The sequence below is a fragment of the Oncorhynchus masou genome, chromosome 9 (genome assembly GCF_036934945.1).
Source record: "Oncorhynchus masou masou isolate Uvic2021 chromosome 9, UVic_Omas_1.1, whole genome shotgun sequence".
Classification (NCBI taxonomy): domain Eukaryota; kingdom Metazoa; phylum Chordata; class Actinopteri; order Salmoniformes; family Salmonidae; genus Oncorhynchus; species Oncorhynchus masou.
The window spans coordinates 35,046,597-35,064,762 of record NC_088220.1 but is presented as its reverse complement, the minus strand read 5'-3'; the positions used below and the strand labels follow the sequence as shown (position 1 = coordinate 35,064,762).

The window sequence follows — 18,166 nt, the reverse complement described above, 5'->3', positions numbered from 1 at the left end:
GGATAGTAGTGGAGAAGGTGGAAAGTTTTAAGTTCCTCGGCATACACATTACGGACAAACTGAAATGGTCTACCCACACAGACAGCGTGGTGAGGAGGCTGAAGAAATTTGGCTTGTCCCCAAAAACACTCACAAACGTTTACAGATGCACAATTGAGAGCATCCTGTCGGGCTGTATCACTGCCTGGTACGGCAACTGCTCCGTCCTCAACCGTAAGGCTCTCCAGAGGGTAGTGAGGTCTGCACAACGCATCACTGGGGGCAAACTACCTGCCATCCAGGACACCTACACCCCTCGATGTCACAGGAAGGCCAAAAAGATCATCAAGGACAACAACCACCCGAGCCACTGCCTGTTCACCCCGCTATCATCCAGAAGGCGAGATCAGTACAAGTGCATCAAAGCTGGGACTGAGAGACTGAAAAACAGCTTCTATCTCAAGGCCATCAGACTGTTAAACAGCAATCACTAACATTGAGTGGCTGCTGCCAACATACTGACTCAAATCTCTAGCCACTTTAATAATTAAACATTGGATGTAAAAAAAATGTATCCCTAGTCACTTCAAACAATGCCACTTTATATGTTTACATACCCTACATTACTCATCTCATATGTATATACTGTACTCTATACCATCTACTGCATCTTGCCTATGCCGTTCAGCCATCATTCTGTCTTCAACTGTATATGTACATATTCTTATTCAATCCTTTACACTTGTGTGTATAAGGTAGATGTTGTGAAATTGTTAGATTACTTGTTAGATATTACTGCACGGTCGGAACTAGAAGCACAAGTATTTTGCTAAACTCGCATTAACATCTGCTAACCATGTGTATGTGACCAATAACATTTGATTTGATTTGATTTGTTGAGATGTGTCTGTTACTTGAACTCTGTGAAGCATTTATTTGGGCTGCAATTTCTGAAGCTGGTAACTCTAATGAACTTATCCTCTGCAGCAGAGGTAACTCTGGGTCTTCCTTTCCTGTAGAGGTCCTCATGAGAGCTAGTTTCATCATCAGTTTCATCAACGTTCCAAATTGACTGACCTTCATGTCTCAAAGTAATGATGGACTGTCGTTTCTCTATGCTTATTTGAGCTGTTCTTTCCATAATAGGGACTTGGTCTTTTACCAAATAGGTCTATCTTCTGTATACCACCTCTACCTAACAACTTTTTTGGTTACTACATGATTCCATGTGTTATTTCACAGTTTTGATGTCTTCACTATTATTCTACAATGTAGAAAATTGTGAAAATAAAGAAAAACCCTGGAATGAGTTGTGTCCAAACTTTTGACTGGTACTGTATTTTGTTAGCTGTGGCAAAGCATGTGTTGTCTAGGATGCCGTTTCAGCCAACATTTCGGTCTGCCATATGCATCTTGTGTTATTTTCATACAAATGCAAAGTCTTAACTGCTAACAAATCAACCAATAGCTTTAATTGCCTGCAGAAATGTAATGGTGGGCAACCATACCTCAATTAGCATTCATATACTATTTTAATCCCTCCGATACATATGGTAGTTCTTGACTTACCCCTCCAACTCAAGGCCGCATCCCCTCCTACAGAACAGGTAGAGAAGGGCGAGTAGGCCATTGGTTTGGTCAACCCCTGAAGAAGCAGTATGTAGATAACTGACTGGATCTGTCTGAAAAAACAAAAACAAGCACATTCTTATTAACACATAGCCCTTTATTCACACTCTTGCTCTTTAGTCTATGTTCTTCTTGTATGGAACAGTGTATCAGACAGATGTACCCTGATATAAATATCAGGCCTGCTGAGGTGGCCTCCCCAACCGGGTAGGAGCACTCCACAGACAACTCCATGGCAACCGGGTAAATCGAGAAGCCGAAAAAGCCGAAGAGCGAACAAGCAACGGCCACGGCTATTCCCTGATTCCGCATCTGAGATACCTGGTAGGGGGAAACACACACACACAAGGGTGAGAAGGTGTTACACACAAAACTGCTTGGTAAAAATAGAAGATTGTGAAGAGGATAATGGTACCAACAGAGAGCGCTGCTGTGCTTCTAGCTCATAGCAAAAATGTGCAGTATTTAGTTTTTTAATGTATTATTTATTACATTATTAGACCACACATATTTTTTGTGTTATTACATACAACCGGGAAGAACTACTGAATATCAGAGCGGCGGTAACTCACCAGCACTACCAGCATTACAACCAGGAATATGACTTTCCCAAAGCGAATCCTTTGTTCGCACCCCACAGGGCAATTTAACTGATTCCAGAGTCCGACCCAAAACACCGCCGGCAGAGGAGAGGTACTCGGAGTGGTCTTCTAGTTCGCTAATGTTCAGTCTCTGGATAATAAAGTTGATGAGCTCAAAGCGAGGATTTCTTTCCAGAGAGACATCAGGGATTACAACATCTCTCTCGGGATATACTGTATGGGGAAGTCCAGCCAGCTGGGTTCTCAGTTGACTGCACAGACACAAATAAATATCTCTCCGGGAAGAAGAAGATGTGCGGTGGTGTTTAGAGACTCATGGTGTGCTTGTTCACCCGGCCTAGAATACCTCACAATCAAATGCTGACCGTATTATCGCCCAATAGAATTCTCTTTGGTTATAGTCACAGCCGTGTATATTCCCCTTCAAGCCAATATCACAACGGCCCTCAAACAACTTCACAGGACTTTATGCAAACTGGAAGCCACATATCCTGATGCCACATTTATTACAGTTGGGGATTTTAACCGAGCAAATTTTAGAAAAATAATGTTGAAGTTCTATCAACACATTGACTGTAGTACTCGCACTGCTAAAGCACTCGACCACTTCTACTCCAACTTCCGGGATGCCTACAAGGCCCTCCCCCGCCCTCCTTTGGCAAATCTGACCATGACTCCATTTTGCTCCTCCCTTCCTAGAGGCAGAAACTCAAATGTGTAACTGTGACTGTGACTATTGAAACCTACACTAACCAGAAACTGTGAATAGAAGGCATAATTCGCACAAAACTGAAAGCGCGAACCACTGCATTTAGAAATATGGCAAGGTGACTGGGAATAAGGCAGAATACAAACAGTGTAGTTATTCCCCCCGTAAGGCAATCATACAGGAAAAATGTTAGTACAGAGACAAAGTGGAGTTGCAATTCAACAGCTCAGACACGAAACGTACGTATGTGGCAGGGTCTACAAAATCACGGAAAATCAGCCATGTCGCAGACACCATCGTCTTGATTCCGGACAAGCTAAACACCTTCTTCGCCCACTTTGAGGGTAACACAGTGCCACCGACGCGGCCCGCTACCAAGGAATGTGGGCTCTGCTTCTCCGTGGCCGAAGTGTGTAAGACATTTAAGCGTGTTAGCCCTCGCAAGGCTGCCAGTCCAGACAGCATCCCCAGCCCCGTCATCAGAGCATGCGCAGACCAGCTGTCTGGAGTGCTTACAGACATATTCAATCTCTCCCTATCCCAGTCTGCTGTCCCCAAATGCTTCAAGATGTCCACCATTGTTCCTGTAACCAAGAAAGCAAAGGTAACTGAACTAAATTACTATCGACCCATAGCAGTCAATTCTGTCACCATGAAATGCTTTGAGAGACTAGTCAAGGATTATATCACCTCTACCTTACCTGTCACCCTAGACCCATTTCAATTTGCTTACAGCCGGAATAGATCCACAGATGATGCAATCGCCATCACACTGAACACTGTCCTATCCCATCTGGACAAGAGGAATACCTATGTAAGAATGCTGTTCATTGACTATAGCTCAGCATTCAACATCATAGTACCCACCAAGCTCATCATTAAGCTTGAGTTCCTGGGTCAGAACCTCGCCCTGTTCAACTGGCTCCTGGACTTCCTGACAGACCACCTCCCCAGGTGGTGAAGGTAGAAAACAACACCTCCACTTCGCTGATCCTCAACACATGGGCCCCACAAGGGTGTGTGCTCAGCCCCCTCCTGTACTCCATTTTCACCCATGACTGCGTGGCTATGCATGCCTCCAACTCAATCATCAAGTTTGCAGACAACACAACAGTAGTAGGCTTGATTACCAACACTAACAATACAGCCTACAGGGAGGAGGTGAGGGCTCCCGGAGTGTGGCGCCAGGAATATAACCTCTCAGTCAACGTCAACAAAACAAGGAGATGATCGTGGACTCCAGGAAACAGCAGAGGGAGCACCCCCCTATTATCCATATCAACAGGACAGCAGTGGAGAAGGTGTAAAGATTCAAGTTCCTCGGCGTACACATCACTGACTAACTGAAATGGTCCACTCCCACACAGACAGTGTAGTGAAGAAGGCGCAACGGCGCCTCTTCAACCTCAGGAGGTGGAATAAATTTGAGTGGCACCTAAAACCCACACCAACTTTTACAGATACACAATTGAGAGCATCCTGTTGCCTGGTACTGGAGAGTATCACCGCCTGGTACTGCAACTGCACCGCCAGCAAATCCAGAGGATGGTTTGGTCTGCCCAACGCATCACCGGGGGCAAACCACCTGCCCTCCAGGACACCTACACCACCCATGTCACAGGGAGTCCAAAAAGATCATCAAGGACAACAACCACCCGAGCCACTGCCTGTTCATCATGCTATCATCCAGAAGGCTAGGTCAGTACAGGTGCATCAAAGCTGGGACGGAGAGACTGAAAAACAGCTTCTATCTCAAGGCCATCAGACTGTTAAATAGCCATCGCTAGCACATTAGATGCTGCTGTCTATAGACTTTAAATCACTAGTCACTTTAATAATGTTTACATATTTTGCATTACTCATCTCATGTGTATATAATGTATTCTATTTTACTGTATCTTAGTCTATGCCGCTCTGAAATTCCTTGTCCATACATTTATATATTCTTAATTCCATTCCTTTACTTAGATTTGTGAGTATAGGCTGTATGTTGTCAAATTGTTAAGTATTACTTGTTAGATATTACTGCAGTCGGAGCTAGAAACACAAGCATTTCGCTACACCCGCAATAACATCTGCTAAACACGTCTGTGACCAATTCATTTTGATTTGATACCTTGAAAGAAGAAAAACTGAAAATATATGCTGTTTTCTTCCACCCCAAACCTTAGTTTAGAACATGCATCACTGTTTCATCATCACACCTATTCATGAGGTACTAAACTGATAACCCTGAGGTTTGATCCAGACTCACCACTGAGAAGGCAATGCAGGCCAGCGCTGAGAGGCTCATGTTGACCTTGGTGACCTCAGTGAACTTCTTGGTCTTGTCAACGTAGAGACCCAGGAAGCCAGCTCCGACTATACCGAACACGATGAAGAGACCTCCGCACAGTCCTGCAAAGTCCTGCAACAACAACACACATTGCAAATATTTTTCAGGGCCTCCGGGGTGGCGCAGTGGTTTAGGGTGCTGTACTGCAGCGCCAGCTGTGCCATCAGAGACTCTGGGTTCGTGCCCAGGCTGTCGTAACCGGCTGCGACCGGGAGGTCCGTGGGGCGACGCACAATTGGCCTAGCGTCGTCCGGGTTAGGGAGGGCTTGGTCGGTAGGGATGTCCTTGTCTCATCGTGCACCAGCGACTCATGTGGCGGGACGGGCGCAGTGCACGCTAACCAAGGTTGTCAGGTACACGGTGTTTCCTCCGGCACATTGGTGCGGCTGGCTTCCGGGTTGGATGTGCGCTGTGTTAAGAAGCAGTGCGGCTGGTTGGGTTGTGTATCGGAGGATGCATGACTTTCAACCTTCGTCTCTCCCGAGCCCGTACGGGAGTTGTAGCGATGAGACAAGATAGTAACTACTACAACAATTGGATACCACAAAATTGGGGAGAAAAAGGGGTAAAAATTGAACAACAAAAAAATATATATATATTGTTCAGGAAACCAATTCATGGGACATATTTATTTCATATTTTGCAATCAAAAACTAATCTTGCTGGTCCTTTGGGATCATTGATGGGTGCTTACATTAGTGTAGCCTTGGACACACATAATCTGCTCCAACAGTGTAGAGAAGCAGGTGAACACAGCGATCCCCGAGCCGAAACACAGCAGGAGAATCATGTAGGCCTTGTTCCTCAGGAGCTACAAAGGAACAGGAGGCAGACAGGCACAGGTTACAGTGGGTTACAGATGCTCCTGTTAGAAGATAGCCATCAGGGATCATTCAATGCTGCAGAAATTTGCAGAAATTTCAAGCATTATCCAAATCCATCGGATATAATGATCACAATATAGTAGCCATATCTAGGAAAACCAAAGTTCCAAAGGCTGGGCCTAATATAGTGTATAAGAGGTCATACAATACGTTTTGCAGTGATTCCTACATTGATTGATGTAAAAAATATTTGTTGGTCCATGGTGTGCAATGAAGAGCAACCAGATTCTGCACTTGCCACATTTATGAAATTGCTTATCCCAGTTACTAATAAGCATGCACCCATGAAGAAAATGGCTGTAAAAACTGTTAAATCCACCTGGATTGATGAGGAATTTAAAAATGTATGGTTGAGAAGAAGAAACTACACTATGAAACAAATATAAGTGACGTAATGAATGATAGTAAAATGCTTTGAAGCACCTTAAATTAAATTTTGTGCGAAAAGGCAAACTCAGTTCCATCATTCATTGAATCAGATCAGCTCATTCATCACAAAACCCACTGATAATGATTTTTTCATTGACAAGATTAGCAAACTTAGGCATGACATGCCAGCAAGAACTGCTGACACTGCACATCCAAATATATTTGACCAAATTATGAAACTACTGTACTCTAATTTTGAATTCTGTAAAGTGAGGGTGGAAGAGGTGAAAAAAGTATTGTTGTCTATGAAGAATGACAAGCCACCGGGGTCTGACAATTTGGATGGAAAATTACTGAGGATAATAGCGGACGATATTTCCTTCAATTTAAGCTTACTAGAAAGTGTGTGCCCTCAGGCCTAAAGTAATTCCGCTACCTAAGAATAGTAAAGCCCCCTTTACTGGCTCAAGTAGCCGACCAATCAGCCTGTTACCAACACTTCGTAAAAATTGTGTTTGACTAGATACAATGCTATTTTACACTAAACAAATTGACAAAATACTTTAGGAAAGAACATTCAACAAGCACAGCACTTACACAAATGACTGATGATTGGCTGAGAGAAATTGATGATAAAAGATTATGGGGGCTGAATTGTTAGACTTCAGTGCAGCTTTTGACATTATCGATCATAGTCTTCTGCTGGAAAAACTTTACACCCCCTGCTATATTGTGGATAAAGAGTTATCTGTCTAAACAGAACACAGAGGTTGTTCTTTAATGGAAGCCTCTCCAACATAATCCAGGTAGAATCAGAATTTCCCCAGGGCAGCTGTCTAGGCCCCTTACTTTTTTCAATTTTACTAACGACATGAGTAAAGCCAGTCATGTCTATGTATGCGGATGACTCAACACTATACACATCAGCTACTACAGGGACTGAAATGACTGCAACACTTAACAAAGAGTTACAGTTAGTTTCAGAATGGGTGGCAAGGAATAAGTTATTCCTAAATATTTCAAAAACTATAAGCATTGTATTTGGGAAAAATCATTCACTAAACCCTAAACCTCAACTAAATGTTGTAATAAATAATGTGGAAATTGAGCAAGTTGAGGTGACTAAACTGCTTGGAGTAACCCTGGATTGTAAACTGTTATGGTCAAAACATATTGATACAACAAAAGCTAAGATGGGGAGAAGTCTGTCCATAATAAAGCGCTGCTCTGCTTTCTTAACAGCACTATCAACAAGGCAGGCCCTACAGGCGCTAGTTCTGTTGCACCTGGACTACTGTTCAGTCGTGTGGTCAGGTGCCACAAAGAGGGACTTTTTTGCAATTGGCTAAAAACAAGGCAGCACGGCTGGCCCTTGGACGTACACAGAGAGCTAACATTAATAATATGAATGTCAATCTCTACTGGCTCAAAGTGGAGGAGAGATTGACTTCATCACTACTTGCATTTGTGAGAGGTATTGACATGTTGAATGTACCGATGTGTCTATTTGAACTACTTGCACACAGCTCGGACACCCATGCATACCCCACAAGACATGCCACAAGAGGTCTCTTCACAGTCCACAAGTCCAGAACAGACTATGGGAGGCGCACAGTACTACATAGAGCCATGACTACATGCAACTCTATTCCACATCAAGTAACTCATGCAACCAGTAACATTTGATTTCAAAAACAGATAGAAATACACCTTATGGAACAGCAGGGACTGGGAAGCAACAAAAACATAGGCCCAGACACACACGGAAACATACACACTATACACACACATACACATGGATACTGTGTTGTAGATATGTGATAATAGAGTCGGGGCCTAAAGGCAGACACTTAATGTGTTGTGAAATCTATTGTTAATGTTTTTAAAATGGTATAATTGCCTTCATTTTGCTGGACAGAGAGTAAGAAAGGAAGAGTATCTGCTAATAAACACCAAATATACAATGCAATATGGCAAAATGCTGCTACCCCTCTCAAATGAAGTATAATGAGCCTGAACCTCAGTACCATCAGGAGTGAATTAAATGTTGATGGGGACTACAAATATTATTAGTACAGTATTGTCATTCTTTGTGTGTATAACTCCTCACCAGCTTGATTCCCTCCAGGAAGGGCTCTGAGTTGGAGCTTTCGGCACTGGCTGAGGGGGGCGTTGGGGGGGCACTATCACGGATCCCCACTGTTGCTAGGAGACAGATAATGGCTGCTGGTACAGCATATATGAACAGCTGGGAAGATCAGTGAACGCGGCAAAAGTATTAATGCAGTGATAAATATATATGCAAAGTCAAAACAATCTGTTTTACTATTTCTTCCTTAACTCACCAATAAAGGGATGTTGTTGGTAGTCCCCACAATCATAGGGGAAAAGATGCTAGCAATGAGAATCCCAAGGGGATTTGCTGAAAGGAGAAATAGAGAAACACAACCGAAAAATGTAAAATATGCCGCCATGATATTGTCCTTTGTTTGGAGCTTATTAAACAAACAGACATTTTGGACTTTCTCTTCCTACTTTTTAGGGGATCTCAGTTCCTGTGACTGAAAAGCTGACTGAAAAGCTGACAGAAAGCTGACAGAAAGAGGAGCAGTTGGCAATTCAAAACACATATGGCAAGTGGTGACTAAACCAATAATGCTGACTTGACACGGGTAGTTTTAACAGAGTAACTGATGGGAAAATCTGTGGTAGACAGGACAGCAACCATAGCTCACTCACACATGGAGGCTATCATATTGGCGGTGGCTCGCTGGTGCTCTGGGAACCAGAGGGCTGCCAGCTTGGTGGGAGTGAAGATAACCAGGGGCTGGGCCAGGGCACACAGGGTTTGGCCCCCCATCACCACGGGGAAATTGGCTGCACTTGGTAGGTTCCTCATGATGCCCACGAAACGCAGCACAGCTCCCAACATGTTGAGCCAGGAACCCAGCACCAGCTATAGAACAGTCAGAAAGGCAAAATGTCACAATGGGCACGGTTTAGTAAAAAAAATCAGAGTGCCATCTGCATGTGGGCAGCTTCCTCTATCACTGACAGCAGACTTCATATCCAAAGCCCACACACTTTCTATCTGAGATTTTTCCAGACAAACTCAAACATTCACACTTTACTGAATGTCCCTCTTACACCTCTCATCCATATCTCTTTCATCATATCTCTTTCATGCATATTTATTTCATGCATATCTTAAAGGAACAGTCTGTATCTTTCATTTCAAGCACTGGACAGACTCCCCTCACAGGTTTGTTTTCAGTGTGTGCACAGCGTTGTAAACAAATATTCTGCGAGATACTGTAGGCAAGGCAGATTTAATGGAATCTGGTCTGTTTTATTAATTTAACCTTTATTTGCCCAGGAAGTCCCATTGAGGTCAGGAGACCTGTGTGTGGTCTACCTTGACCAGACTGTACATACTGTGATTCGGAGTCCTAAGGTGTCCAACATCCATGTGGTCCCAAAGCTGAGAGGTATGGCCACCACCATGTAGATCATGGACAGCCAGTTGATCTGGTCCAGGGTGACACCCATGAACTGGGCTGAATGGTCTGCCACTGGAGCAAAGGTCAGCCATAACTGAGGACACAAGCAAAAACACAAAGGAAGAGGGTGTTTTAGGATCATTTGATTATTTATACAATAAATGTGTTATTACATTATTTACAACTTGCTGCTTGTTCTTCACTGATATTTCCTCAATCATTCTATCTGCCCAATGTTACAATGCAGTGACACAAAAGTGTCTGATCGGACACCATCTGTTAATATTCCAGTCGAATCAAGACGTCAACCAATGAGACGTAAAGCTTGATTTATTCTATTTAACCTTTATTTAACCAGGAAGTCCTATTAAGGACTGAATACCTCTTTCCCAAGGAAGATATGGCAAAACTGCATGACAAACGCAACCCACTGGTATACATGTGAACATGTGATAAAAATATACATCACTAAGCAGGAAGTAAACCACAGCCTTGCCTTGTGGAACTCCAAGTCACGTGAAAACAGAAGCAATGACTCACAAGGCACTAGCGTATGACCCAGCTTTAGGCCAGACTATTCAAATCAGAGGCTACTATGGAGTGTTTACATAGGCTTATTTGCAAATAGTCTGGGTAGCCATTTAATTAGCTGTTCAGGAGTCTTATGGCTTGGGGGTAGAAGCTGTTTAGAAGCCTCTTGGACCTAGACTTGGCGCTCCGGTACCGCTTGCCGTGCGGTAGCAGAGAGAACAGTCTATGACTTATATTGACATTCATTGGTCAAAATGAATATGTAGAATTCTTATGCTGAGGAGAGAGACCAACCATCCCAGCCCAATAAACAGTGATAGGCCGATACAATCACAGCATGTTAACCATATACAGTTTGACCCCTGTGCCCTCTCCTTCAAAGATGAACCTAACTTTAACCTCTTAGATGTCGTCCCTTATATAGGAGACTTTGAGTGGTTGTGGACCGGTTCCAACTTACATTTTGGTGTACAAAGCCCCCTGTGAACGTTGCAGGGTCCAGTACCTTATAGTGTCAGAATGCCCCAATTGTCTGCTTTCCACTACTTCTCAATCAGCGGAGTTTACTTGAAGTGTCAGGTTTTACACCCAACATTTGCGTGTCACATTTTCTGGCCTATCCAGACAAAGTTTCAATTTCATCTGTCTCTGAGCACTAGATTCCAGCCTACTCAAGAGCATGTTGTGTCTCAACCGATGGCGGGCACAACACTAAAACCTCAGATGATTTAAAGTAAAGTCTAAGCTACAACACGCAAATATGAAGTCACAAATTCATTCCTTCAATTCAGTACCGCTCTTCACCGTGCCCAGAACTGGCCGAACAGGTGTTCATGGCCAAACAGGTGTTGTACCTCCTTTCCCTCCTTCATGGAACAGTAGTTATAGTCATAACTGTACCTTCCCTTTCAGTCATTCAACTCAGTACAACATAGCTATGAGGACATGAAATCACACCCCAGGCCGACCCCAGGGGGCACCAAATGAAATTGCGAATGGCAGACCACTCAGAGTTCCAACCCGATAGGAAAACCTGCAGTACCCTGGGTATTGTGCAATCTGCATGCTGTTTAATGACCCTCTCCTGACCCAGCGGTTACCACACAGTTGGCTACACAGGGGGCAATGAAATCCGAGCAATAAAACCTCACAAATTTTTTTGGTAATGCCCGACTCGCCGTAGAACAGATATCTCCTGAAGACAACCCTTTAAACAACGCCCAAGATTTTGCCAAACCCCTGGTGAAATGGGCACGTGCACCGTTAGGTAATTCTTGCCTTTTGCTGTCATAGCGGACCAGAGAAATAGCCCCTGAGCTGCAGTTTAGAAAGCCCCCTAAAACTATCCGGATTAGCAAAACAGACAAAAAGTTGGACACTCAAACGTACACCCCTAGGCCGTTCAATGTACAAATCAAATCAAATTGTATTTGTCACATAAGACATGGTTAGCAGATGTTAATGCGAGCGTAGCGAAATGCTTGTGCCTCTAGTTCCGACCATGCAGTAATATCTAACAAGTAATCTAACCTAACAATTTCACAACAACTACCTTATGCACACAAGTGTAAAGGAATGAATAAGAATATGTACATAAAAATATATGAATGAGTGATGGCCGAACGGCAAAGGCAAGATGCAGTAGATGGTATAGAGTACAGTATATACATATGAGATGAGTAATGTAGGGTATGTAAACATTATATAAAGTGGCTAGTGATACATTTATTACATCAAGATGGCAGTATGCAGTAGATGGTATAGAGTACAGTATATACATATGAGATGAGTAATGTAGGGTATGTAAACATGGCGTATCGCTCATACGGATACATGGCATGTAACCTCCACTGCTCCTCAGAAGTAAATGGAGGAGGCGAAAAGGGAAATAGCTCAAAGCTAGAGACCTGTAGGACATAGTCATGACCTTAGCAGCAAAGGGTGCAATAGGACGCAACGTCACCTTAGAGTCAACAAGGGCGAACTTTATACAAGAGGGGTGAATAGATAACATGTGGGGATCTCCAACACATTTGGCTGAGGCTAAAGCCACGAGCAGGGCAGTCTTGTAGGAGAGGATTTCAGATCCAATGACTCCATTGGTTCAAAGGGGGCCTCACAGAGCACATCAAAAGCCAAATCCCAAATGGGTGCAATAGGTTTAGAATCCGGGGCCCCGCCTAAAAGGAGAATGATCTCCGTGAACCAATGTTGTGTGGGCCAACGGGGAGCCACAAGGATCAATGACAATCTCTCCAGATGCACCCTTCCCAGCATGGGCTGAATCTGGTCCACAGGGGGGAATGCGTCAAGGAGGTACCCAGAGCCCTTATCGAGAAAACCAGCCAACAACGCACGTTTTCTTATGATGAGTAAAGATCTACGTCATCCTTGCCAAACATTTCCCATATCTGGGAGATCCCAGAGAACGGGTGCACCCTTGGATAGCAGATCCACACCTGTATTGAGGCACCCGGGGGGTGCGTCGCCCGGAGTGAGGGAAAGTGTGCACTGCTCCTTGGGATGTTTAAAGCTTGGGAAATCTTTTTGTATCTAAATCCGGCTTTAAACTTCTTCACAACAGTATCTTGGACCTGCCTGGTGTGTTCCTTGTTCTTCATGATGCTCTCTGCGCTTTTAACGGACCTTTGAGACTATCACAGTGCAGGTGCATTTATACGGAGACTTGATTACACACAGGTGGATTGTATTTATCATCATTAGTCATTTAGGTCAACATTGGATCATTCAGAGATCCTCACTGAACTTCTGGAGAGAGTTTGCTGCACTGAAAGTAAAGGGGCTGAATAATTTTGCACGCCCAATTTTTCAGTTTTTGATTTGTTAAAAAAGTTTGAAATATCCAATAAATGTCGTTCCACTTCATGATTGTGTCCCACTTGTTGTTGATTCTTCACAAAAAAATACAGTTTTATATCTTTATGTTTGAAGCCTGAAATGTGGCAAAAAGTCGCAAAGTTCAAGGGGGCCGAATACTTTTGCAAGGCACTGTATGTGTCCTTCAGGTCAATTGAGGTGACCCAATTGCCCGGGCGCCCTGTAACAACCGGCTGTTCGTGAGCATTCTGAATTTTTACACCCTGAAGTCCTTGTTTAGGGCACGCAGGTCTAAAATGGGTACAAAGTCCCGCCCTTTCTGGGAACCAATAAATACTGGGTGTACCGGGGCTCTGACATGTTCGCTTTATCCAGGGTGACACTGTGCATGCACGCCATTGGTCGACACAGACAGCGAGTCTCCCGCAATGTGCCATCTGAAACAGCATAAAACCAAAATGTGTGGGGGGGGGGGGTAACCTGCCTAGTTAAATAAAGGTACAAATTTGCCAAGGGAATCTGGTCACACTATGGACTTGGGAACAGGGCAAGCCACTGTTACTAACACCGTCCCTTCATCTCACACACAAGATGAGTCCGAGCAGGGGCAGCAAGAGCATGCGCTGCTCCGAGACATACCAGACAACAAAATTTTGGGCATGGTCTTGAACCTGAACCCTTAGCCTTCGTCATTTTGGTTGCATTAACCATCTTACTCAGCCAGTTAGCCAGGCTAAACAGTCAGAAGAATAACTAACAAATTGGTCGGGAACTTCACCAAACTAGTTATTAAACTTTAATATATAAAGTACAGAAGGATTTTTTATTTATTTATTTAACTTGGCAAGTCAGTTAAGAACAATTTGTTATTTACTATGACGGTCTACCCCAGCCAAACCCTATAGGACTCCCAATCACAGCCAGTTGTGTTACAGCCTGGACTCGAACCCAGGTCTGTAGTGACACCTCTAGCACTGAGATGGACTGCCTTAGACCGCTGCGCCACTCTGGAGTCCAAGTATGTCCGCCCTCTTGGACAGTTAAGTTGGAGTAAAGCCTGATACATTTTGCATTCCAATATTATAATTTTTGTGTGAATTGTTCTGCTCAGTTAGAGGTGAAGAGTGGAAGAATAGACGGAATGAATCCGTGTCTTGGGTTCATCACCTGTGGAAGATGGGGCTTCGATTTACATTGTCAGGCGTGATTTGTCCTAAGGCACACATCCCCTATTAAAGCAATAGCCCCAGGGGTACATTAGCTTCATTCTCTGAAATATTAGGGTGCACCATATGGCAGATACCTTCACAGTACCCTTGTAGAAGTCTGAGCCAAATGCATTTTGACTCAATGAGTGATATGCTGAAGGGGATCATGATGACTCCTGAAACATCACTATAGGCTGCTAAGCTACTGTATTTCATAGTGAAGGGTAAACACTAATTTAGGATCTGCAGCAGTCTGTCCAAATCAAATCAAATGAAATTGTATTGATCACATACACATGTTCAGCAGATGTTATTGCAGGTGTATTGACATGCTTGTGTTTCTAGCTCCAACAGTGCAGTAATATCTAACATGTAATATCTAACCATTTCAAAACAATACACACAATACACACAAATCTAAAGTTAAGGAATGGAATTAAGAACATATAAATATTTGGACGAGCAACGTTGGAGCGGCATAGACCAAGATACAGTAGAATAGAATAGAAGGACTTCCTGTGACATCGGGTGCTGTAGGTATCCTGGAGGGCAGGTAGTTTGCCCCGGTGATGCGCTGTGCAGACCGCACCACCCTCTGGAGAGCTCTGAGGTTGTGGGCGGTGCAGTTGCTGTACCAGGCGGTGATAAAGCCAGACAGGATGCTCTCAATTGTGCATCTGTAAAAGTTTGTGATGGTTTTAGGTGTCAAGCAAATTTCTTCTGCCTCCTGAGGTTGAAGAGGCGCTATTACGCCTTCTTCACCACACTGTCTGTGTGGGTGGACCATTTCAGTTTTCAGTGATGTATACGCCAAGGAAATGGACGCTTTCCACCTTCTCCACTGTGGTCCCGTCGATGTAGATAGGGGGTTGCACCCTCTGCTGTTTCCTGAAGTCCCCGATAAGCTCCTTTGTTTTGTTGACGTTGAGTGAGAGGTTATTTTCCTGCATCACACTCCCAGGGCCCTCATCTCCTCCCTGTAGGCTGTCTCGTCATTGTTGGTAACCAAGCCTACTACTGTTGTGACGTCTGCAAACTTGATGATTGAGTTGGAGGCGTGGGTGAAACGGGAGTCATGGGTGAAAAGGGAGTACAGGAGGGAGCTAAGCACGCACCCATGTAGGGCCCATGTGTTGAGGATCAGCTAAGTGGAGGTGTTGTTTCCTACCTTCACCACCTGGGGGGCGGCCTGTCAGGAAGTCTAGGACCGAGTTGCACAGGGCAGGGTTCAGACCCAGGGCCTCAAGATTAATGATGAGCTTGGAGGGTACTATGGTGTTGAATGCTGAGCTATAGTCAATGAACAGCATTCTTACATAGCTATTCCTCTTGTCCAGGAAAGCAGACTGGGATAGGGAGAGATTGAATATGTCTGTAAACACTCCAGCCAGCTGGTCTGCACATTCTCTGAGGACGCAGCTAAGGATGCCATCTGGGCCGGCAGCCTTGCGAGGGTTAACACGCTTAAATGTCTTACTCACGTCGACTACAGAGATGGAGAGTCCACTGTCCTTGATAGCTAGCTGCGTCTCTGGCACTGTGTTGTCCTCAAAGCGGGTGAAAAAGGTGTTTAGCTTGTCCGGAAGCAAGATGTCGGTGTCGCTTTCAGTTTTGCGTGATTGCTGCCATCTATCCACGGTTTTTCCTATACATTTTCTGACAAACTCATTCACATGTATTCGTTGATGTTATTCTCAGAGGCTACCCAGAACATATCCCAGTCCCATGATCAAAACAATCTTGAACCATGGATTCCGATTGGTCTGACCAGCATTGAATAGTCCATAGCATGGGTACTTCCTGTTTGAGTTTCTGCCTATAGGAAGGAAGGATCAAAATAGAGTCGTGATCAGATTTGCCGAAGGGATGGTGGGGGAGGGCCTTGTAGGCATTTCGAAAAGTTGAGTAGCAGTGGTCCAATGTTTTCTCAGAGCGAGTGCTACAGTCAATGTGCTGGTCAAACGTTGGTAGCGCTTTCCTCAGATTAGCTTTGTTAAAGTCCCTGGCTACTATAAATGTGGTTTCAGGATATGTGGTTTCCAGTTTGCATAGAGTCCAGTGTAAGTCTTTGAGGGCCGTTGTGGTAACGGCTTGAGGGGGAATATACACGGCTGTGACTAAAACCGAAGAGAATTCTCTTGGGAGGTAATGTGGTCATCATTTGATTGTGAGGTATTCTAGGTCGGGTGAACAAAATAACTTGAGTTTATGTATGTTATCACAATCACACCATGAGTAGTTAATCATGAAACATATACCCTTCTTCTTCCCGGAGAGATCTTTATTCTTGTCTGCGCAATGAACTGAGAACCCAACTGGCTGTATGGACTCCGACAGTATATCCAGAGAGAGCCATGTTTCCGTGAAACAAAGTATGTTACAATCACTGGTGTCTCTCTGGAAGGAGATCCTCGCCCTGAGCTCGTCAACTTTATTATCCAGAGACTGAACATTTGAGAGTAATATACTCGGAAGCGGTGGGTGGTGAGCTCGCCTACTGAGTCGGGATTAGGAGTCCACTCCGAATATCTCTTCTCTGCCGGGGGTGTTTTGGATCAGCCTCTGGAATCAATTCAATTGCCCTGGGGGGTACGAACAATCAATCCAATTCGGGAAATTCCTGGACATAATGCTGCTCGAGAACATCTACATTTTAAAAAGTCTAATAAATTAATGTAATATAGCCTACACCATTACAATAAATCCATTCTAGACAGGTCTAAAGATACATGATATGAAGTAAATGTAGTCTATTTCAGAAGAACAGAATAGCATACATTGTTGCTATAAACTACGCCATATGGCTGTAGGCTACACTAGTTCATTTATCAAATGTGGCAGTAGGGAATCACATAATATACCATATTATATCAGGATCACAAACAATAGAAAGAGGTCAGACTTTTCAAAAGTAACCTGTAGGCTACATGTCAATGTCACATGCTTCTCCAGTTCATTTACCTTTTAAAACAATGTAGTAATAGAGCCATAGAGATTGCTACATTGTTGTAACATTGTAGCAATCTGAGCCCTAGAGATTATTACATTGTTGTAACATTGTAGCAATCAGAGAAAGGGCGATTATAACATTGGTGTAACGTTGTAACAATCTGAGTCACAGTGAGTTTTACATTGCTACAAAAAGTTACAAAATCACACCATGAATTAATTGACAGATTACAGCCGAGTTAATGTATGAGACAGCAAATGATAATTAAAGCCACTTACTATGGAGTTTGAGCAATTTAGCAAGCACAACACGAACAGAATGAACCATCTCCTCTTGTAAACTTTGAATACAATACATTTTTGGAGTACTGGATTGGGTTTAATCGGAATGACGTCGTCCCGGAATTCATTAACATCTTCCATTAGTAGTGTTGTATCCAGCCTGATGCAGTAGACTTTAACATATCAAATGAGCATATTTGAACCAAGGTTATAGTGCCTTTAAAACGTTTATTTAAAACATATCCTACATTGTCATTCCGATAAAGCAACACAACCAGCTGGTTTGAGATCAACAACACCGCACAGTGTTTTTAGTGGGGACGGGTATTCATTACGGAAACCGGTTACCGT

The 18,166-nt window shown here is 43.7% G+C and overlaps 1 protein-coding gene across 2 annotated transcripts in view; it reads right to left on the bottom strand.

Annotated features, from left to right (window-relative positions):
- LOC135545934 (solute carrier family 49 member A3-like) overlaps positions 1-18,166 on the bottom strand; it is a 21,479-nt gene extending 3,313 nt beyond the window's left edge. The window contains exons 1-9 of one of the 2 annotated variants that reach the window (XM_064973933.1): positions 17,813-18,165; positions 9,943-10,101; positions 9,247-9,463; positions 8,853-8,929; positions 8,618-8,755; positions 5,949-6,065; positions 5,174-5,326; positions 1,772-1,929; positions 1,549-1,661 (exon numbers count right to left, since the gene is read on the bottom strand). In XM_064973933.1, coding sequence (XP_064830005.1) covers positions 1,549-1,661; positions 1,772-1,929; positions 5,174-5,326; positions 5,949-6,065; positions 8,618-8,755; positions 8,853-8,929; positions 9,247-9,463; positions 9,943-10,101; positions 17,813-17,956 — 1,276 coding nt within the window. In that variant the 5' untranslated portion in view covers positions 17,957-18,165. Of the gene's footprint in view, positions 1-1,548; positions 1,662-1,771; positions 1,930-5,173; positions 5,327-5,948; positions 6,066-8,617; positions 8,756-8,852; positions 8,930-9,246; positions 9,464-9,942; positions 10,102-17,812 lie in introns of both variants that reach the window. The other variant, XM_064973934.1, reaches the window with a different exon arrangement.